The 6,780-nt window shown below is 41.8% G+C and overlaps 1 protein-coding gene across 1 annotated transcript; it reads left to right on the top strand.

Moving 5' to 3' along the window:
- Positions 1 to 1,252: 1,252 nt before the first annotated feature.
- Positions 1,253 to 6,445, top strand: irx1b (iroquois homeobox 1b). The gene is made up of 5 exons (XM_053862864.1): positions 1,253 to 1,655; positions 2,247 to 2,492; positions 3,332 to 4,064; positions 5,135 to 5,195; positions 5,898 to 6,445. Exons 1-5 carry the CDS (start codon positions 1,422 to 1,424, stop codon positions 5,944 to 5,946), a joined length of 1,323 nt encoding a protein of 440 aa, XP_053718839.1. The 5' UTR covers positions 1,253 to 1,421; the 3' UTR covers positions 5,947 to 6,445.
- Positions 6,446 to 6,780: the final 335 nt, after the last annotated feature.

Genomic DNA, 6,780 nt, shown 5'->3' with positions numbered 1-6,780 from the left:
TTCTAATAGTGAATTTACTAAAAGAGTGTGCTTTTATTCCTAGCTACTTTGAGTCAATATGAAGTGTTGAGTTTGGTCTTAGAGTGGCCACTTTGTTTTAATGGTGTTTCGAAAAAAACACTTATCTCCATTGACTATTTGAAGGTGAAAGTTTAAATATATTCCTGAAACTGCAACAGGAATTTCTTGCCTACAGGATGTTGTATTTCTGCGCTGCTGGGTGGGTGTGTCTGTTCACCTGAGACAGGGGATTTATCCTCCCACCAAATTCCTAACTTCATTTCTTCAGCACTTAAATGAGTGAAGAAGCAGCGGGAGAAAAAAACACTTGAGCTGGTGTAATGCCGGTTTAAAATTAGCCAACAATTGAGGAAACACACGCATGCTTAAATGGGGTACGGGGTAATAAGCACCATTGAACAGAGTAGTGGTATCATGCCGTTGAATATTAAATGAATCCAATGTGGCAGCTGCCAGCAACCACTGACTGTCTTTCAGCCATGAATTGTGAATGTAGAAAACCGGGCATCGAAGCCTACGTGACATTAAAGCTTTACTGTTGACATAAGCGCTGTTAAAGGTCAACGTTTGCAGCAAAGCTTGGCAATATGAACTCTACATTTTTGTGTACAAGTAAAATAGCTCGCCAGAAAAAGATCATCAATATTGACTTTGCTGTGAGTTGTGTGAATCTGGACTGCATTTCAGGTGTTGTGGTGGGGGTCAATGTGTTCAAATAACCCCACAATTCTGTAGCATGTGTTAATCTTGGAAGATGTGTGCGAGTGAGTGGAGCCATGGAGTCGGATGTTGTGGTAACATGCAATCGCAGATGTGCTTCTTATTCATCCATTGCACAGTGGCTGAGAGGGATCTCTCCTCACACCTACTGTGACACATCTCAACGTAAATAAACATGGTTTATCAAGCTGGGAGAGAAATAGAAATGCAAAAATCCCACAAATGTGGGCAGAATTAAGCACATGCATTTAACGATTTTTCAGTACTCTACTTAATACGCACAGTCCTGGGCACCATATTGTGTTTTGTTCATCGCTGTGTTGCTGACAAGTCAAGGGGATGTGTAATTATTCGAAATAGTAGCACGGTGGTGTGGAAAGTGTGTTCAAACACACACACGCACGACCTCGGCTAACCAATGCACTAATCGCCTGCCCCGGTTAAAGGAGGAGCTTGGAGCTTAAGTAGACTGCCAATCAGTCATTGAGCTTCACATCCAGAAGCTCTTGCGTCCAGACGCGTGAGTCCTTGCGCGCAGCTAGAGGTGCCAAATTGCGGAAAGGAGGTGGACGAGTGACAGCTCCTGCTCAAGGGGGACATTTATTTTTGACTGATTTCTCACCGGATTCCTGCTAAGCTGTCTGCCTCGTCTTCTGAGATTTGACTGTCAGAGTTGGGACATGGCTTTCCCTCAGCTGGGGTACCCCCAGTTTGTCAGCGCATCCCATGAGGTTTACGCAGGCGAGCGACCGGCCACTACCCGGGAGGGAGCAACCGAAACCGGCGTGAGCTCGTCGGCTACCGCGGCAGCTGTGGGCTCCATGCTGGGGATGTACGGGGGTCCGTGGGCTCCCAACTACAGTGCCTTTCTGCCGTACAGCGGAGCCTCAGACCTCGCTCTCATTTCGCAGATGGTGAGACTTTCAAATTCAATCGCGAGAATAAAAAAAAAGACCCTGATAGTTATCGAATTTAAAAGCAAACCGAATAGGAGTCTCAAAACCGGAATAAAACTCAGGTTAATCATTATTACATTAAAGATTGTGAATCGTTTATCATTAGCAAAATAACGAAATACCAAATTAACAATTAAAAAAAAGTTTTTTTTTTCAAGTTTGTGTGTATTATTATTATTATTATGACTCTATCTTTTGTCATCACTTCATACAAAGCTAATGTACATGTTATATTTTAATGTTATCAAAATAATGATGCACATTATGTACATCCAGTTCAATAAAAATTAAGACATTATTGTGGTTAAAGAAAATATGAATTTGAATAATATTTCAATGACTTGGAGGAACTGATACCTCCGCTCCTCTTAGTGTGAGCCATTGTGGATTTGTTTGTTTTTGCTGAACTTCAAAATAAATACACACTTTGCCTTCCGACATTTCTGTTTAACGGTAGTCATTTCATGCCATTTTCACCCAATTAATAACAAGTGTATGTTTACTTTATTAGTAGTTTGACTCAACAAGTTGCCTCGTCTCTTATTCCAGAGTTCCCAGTATGAGTTGAAGGACAGCACGGGCTCCCACCCTGCGTCTCCCCTTCCTGTCCATGCTGCTCAAGGGTTCTACCCATATGGTCAGTACCCATACGGAGACCCATCCAGGGCCAAGACCGCCACCAGGGAGACCACCAGCACCCTGAAGGCCTGGCTACAGGAGCACCAGAAGAATCCATACCCCACCAAAGGAGAAAAGATCATGCTTGCTATCATCACCAGGATGACGCTGACGCAGGTGAGAAGCAACTGTGAAAAAAGAAACCCAATATTTACAATTTAGAGGAATACTGAATATTAGTGATTCCTTTATGAAGTCCAGGTATGAAAACACAGACGCATGATTTTAGTTTATCAAGGTCCACCTTCTGGAGGTTATTGCCATACAGGATGGGGATCTTGGGCCATCAGAGCGAGACAGAAAGCCAAAGCTCAATATTTAATATTTGAATTGTCTCATTTTTTGGAATTTTGGAACAATGGACAGAATTAAAAGACTGAGAATTAAAGTTGGGTGGCTGTTTAGTTCCCAACTGACGCTTTCAATTCAAGTTTCAGGTCAGTCTTTTTACATGAATACAATTATTATTAGATTTAGCTTCAATGAAACACAAAATATGTGTGAAAACAGGCTAAAAATAGATTTGCGTTGGGCAAAATAGGATTTACATTCATGAAGTTTTTTTTCCCCTGTCATTGGAGCAAAGAATTTTGGAGCGCAAACATTGCAGTTAAGTTGATAAAGATACGTCTTATTTTTCTATGTAGTTGTGCGATGAATACATATACTGTTAAATGCAGTACTTTCAAAGATAGCAGTGACCTTTAATTAAAAATGCACACAGGTAGAGGCACATAAACGTATAGAGATAATTCAAAACAATTATTTTACAACTTCATCTAACACTTAAAGTAAGAGAAGAACATATCACGTGACAATGTGGTACACAATTTGTTTCACCCGGGTCACGTGACACGTAACTCGCTCTTGCAGCTTTTGAGAACTGTTGACTGCGAGAATATATATGGAGCGAAAAACATATTTTACTTGAAATCAAGGTGAACTTTGGCCGACAGGTCTCGACGTGGTTCGCCAACGCTCGCCGACGACTGAAGAAGGAGAACAAGGTTACCTGGGGCCGCAGCGCCGAGGACCGGGACGGGCGCATTTTTAGCAGCGACAACGAGGACGAACACGGCAAGAACGGAAGCGACGACGAAGACGAGGAGATCGACTTGGAAACGGTCGATATTGACAAGCCCCAGGAGGAGCAGACGGCGCGGGAGCAGGGAGAGGAGGAGACGGAGAGAGCGGCCTCGCCGCCTCGCAGCTCGGAGACTCTCTCACTGGAGGGCCTGAGAGACGCGCCGGCCGCTGTTGCGCTAAACAAATCTCCCGTGGATCTTTCACCGAGCAGACAGAGACTGCCGCAAAGTAAACCTAAAATCTGGTCGCTGGCCGAGACGGCCACGGCTCCGGATAGCGCGCACAAATCGACTCTTATAGCGCACCACCAGTCGGCTTTGGCCTCCGCCGGCCTGCCTGGCTTACTGCCGCCGGGTCATGGGATATACACATGCCAGATTGGCAAGCTGCACAACTGGGCCAATGCGGCTTTTTTGAACGCCAACTCGCTTTTGAACATGAGATCGCTCCTCGGTGGAGCGCCGGCCGGACACCTGTCTCTGCACGGAGCGGTGCCGTCTGCGCGCCATGACGCGCGACCAGCGGCCACCGGCGCTGGAACCTCCGGCACTGAAGAGGACAGTGATGCGGATTCTTCGGGAAGCCTCAGTCCCAAAAGAGACGGTACGGCGCGAGTTTACTTTTCTCAACATTCTCTTTCTGTATGACGTATTGGTGGGTGACGGTGATCACACGCGTGAGTGACTGATCACTATAGGACTGATAATTAACTTAAGAATGATTTATACATCTGGAATGTTGTGTTGTATATATTTATCCTGAACACAGTTAACAAATAAAGATATAAACATATTCATCATCTTTGTGCAATCGTGGAAATGGGTACAATAACAAAACAATACTTCGGATCCTGCGTGACTTTAAAAATATCTGAAGTGTAACTTGTTGCGTTTTCAAAGGTTCCTTCATCATTTAGCTGCAATTCTGCAATATTTTTAGCAGTACTGATATTACAATCCAAATCAATCGTGTATTCTTAATTACAAATTAGCACTTGTGCTATGTTATCGGTTCGTGAAAATAATTTCAAGGCTGCAAGCCTCATTTTTGACCATATACACTATTGAAAATATGTTTCCACAGTAATCAGTGAGTCAGAGTCAGAGTTGATCTCTTCCGTTTCTTCAACTTTGCTTTGAAACACACACATCACAAACAAACAGTGATGGATCTACTTTTGTTATTCAGTGATTTCTGTTTGTGTGTTTATTATTTGTGTGGGTTTACAAGAGTAATTCGTGGTTGCGCATTTCATCGACGTTCCTGTAACGTGAGGGCAGAGATGATCGTTCTTATCATTGCAATTGGCTTCTACCATATTAGATTCTGATCTGAAACATATAATCCAATGTGCGTTGCAAAGGCTTGATTTAAACTTAACAGTAAACTGCAGATCATTGTTATTATCATTGATACTTTTCAGTTCAAGAATGGTGACCACAGAACTTTTAAATATTTAGGCAATTAATCATTTCAAACAACGGTAATTTAATAAAATGACCATTATCACTTCTTGCAGACATTACATTGACACCAACTTGAATGAATATATGTGTATGACTTTAGTTGGCAACTTGGCAAGAAAACGATCCTCTGGCCACTAATAAATATTGAATTGTTCTTGAAAAGTGTTTTTTTTGTGTTATTGATTTATATATTTTTACTCTCTACAGATGATGAGAATGACCACAGACCCAGTTCCATGAAGTCTTCATTCCAGTTGATCACAGACAGGTAGCCACAATTGTTTTGCTCATGACGCTGCAGTGTTTCAGCAGGTTTTCTTTCCTCCATCTTTTACTGGCTTGAAATCTGCATCTGACCGATGTAAAGGATTCATTCATGGTAGAATAGGGGCAAAAAGTGTAGAGTTACATATATATATTTCTGCCTAACAACAGCAGAGCTGGTGACGAGCACATGCGAAAGACCCCAGTGAACCTGTAACCCTCTAATGATGAGGCAATCAAAACAACACCCTCCTCAAGAGCCGTGTGTATTTGAAATCAATTTGGCAGCCTGACATTATCACCCAGCACTGCTCTCCACACGCCGTCTGCTAAATGAACCCTGAAGTGAGGCAAACAGTGCTGCACCTGAGCGGACAGCAGGATCACCTGGGCTCATAAATCATGAGACTGAGGCTCCACTTTACCGCTTGGGCGGGCAGCAGTCAAATACATCCTGCAGGGACCCCCGGGACTCACGGTGATCTCCACCTAATTCATTTAAATAATCGCAGGCGATTTATTCACGCCCCTTTGCTTAATGCAGCTATTTGTGAAAGGAAAGGCTGAGAGCAACTGTGTCAAGTGTAAAACACATCTAGCCTTTTTTTTTTGTCTTCGTCATTTGTGAAAGCGTGCGATAAAACAAGTTAAAAATAAAATAAAATCTTGTCATATACTGAAAAGATTCTTCCCTTTTTGTCTGCAGGCATCACCATGGGACGACACCACAGCGGGTTCTGACGTCAACGCTATGAGAACAATGAAAAGAAAGAATTTAAAGGGAAAAAAAATATTTAATGAAGTTTAACGAAGGCTATTTTCTATTGTACGGTCACAGCTTATACTTGCGGAAATGGTTTTTGACTTGCTCGTATCTCTCTTTTTGTTGCCTGTTAATCTTATTTCCTCTTTGTTGTGAATGAAAATATTGAGAATTGTAAATACAAGATATGAATTTGTCTTAAAAGAATATATTTTTGTGGGAATTGACTCTGTGTCTTTTATAGAGAGATTGTTAACGATTATGTGACCGCGGGTTTTATTTGTTGATACCAGTTTGATAATATACATATCTGTACATGCTCACAGTATATATGTAAAATCTGAATTTTGAAGCCAAGCAGATTAAAGTAGTTAAACATCTTAGAATTAATTAGTGGTCTCCTACTCTTTACAACTGATGTGTCTGCAATAAATGTTTATTATTATATGTTTGGACAGAGCTGGTTAGCTCGCTATCAGGCTGAAGAAAGAGTCATCACGGTCCTCCATTAACCCTTGTGATCATGATATAATTTTCAGTTAAATATTTCTGAAGTTTGCATAGTAGCAAAACAAGTTTTTGTTTTTTTTTGTGAAGAATGTGACTAAAAGGGAACTTTTCTTAATGTTGCGTCACATCAGTCTGTGACTAAAGATTGTCGCACTGGGGTTTGCCCAATTTGTAATTGCATTTTTTTGTTTTGATGCAGTCATCGACATCTTTTTGTCATTAATTCACCCGAAGCAAATTTGATCCCTAAAATGAGACAAGGTCCAACACTTCAATCTAATGGTAATAGATGGAAATGGTTACCAGGGAGGTGAAG

This window comes from Synchiropus splendidus, chromosome 4 (assembly GCF_027744825.2).
Source record: "Synchiropus splendidus isolate RoL2022-P1 chromosome 4, RoL_Sspl_1.0, whole genome shotgun sequence".
NCBI classification, from domain to species: Eukaryota; Metazoa; Chordata; class Actinopteri; order Syngnathiformes; family Callionymidae; genus Synchiropus; species Synchiropus splendidus.
This window is presented reverse-complemented; position numbering and strand designations above follow the sequence as displayed.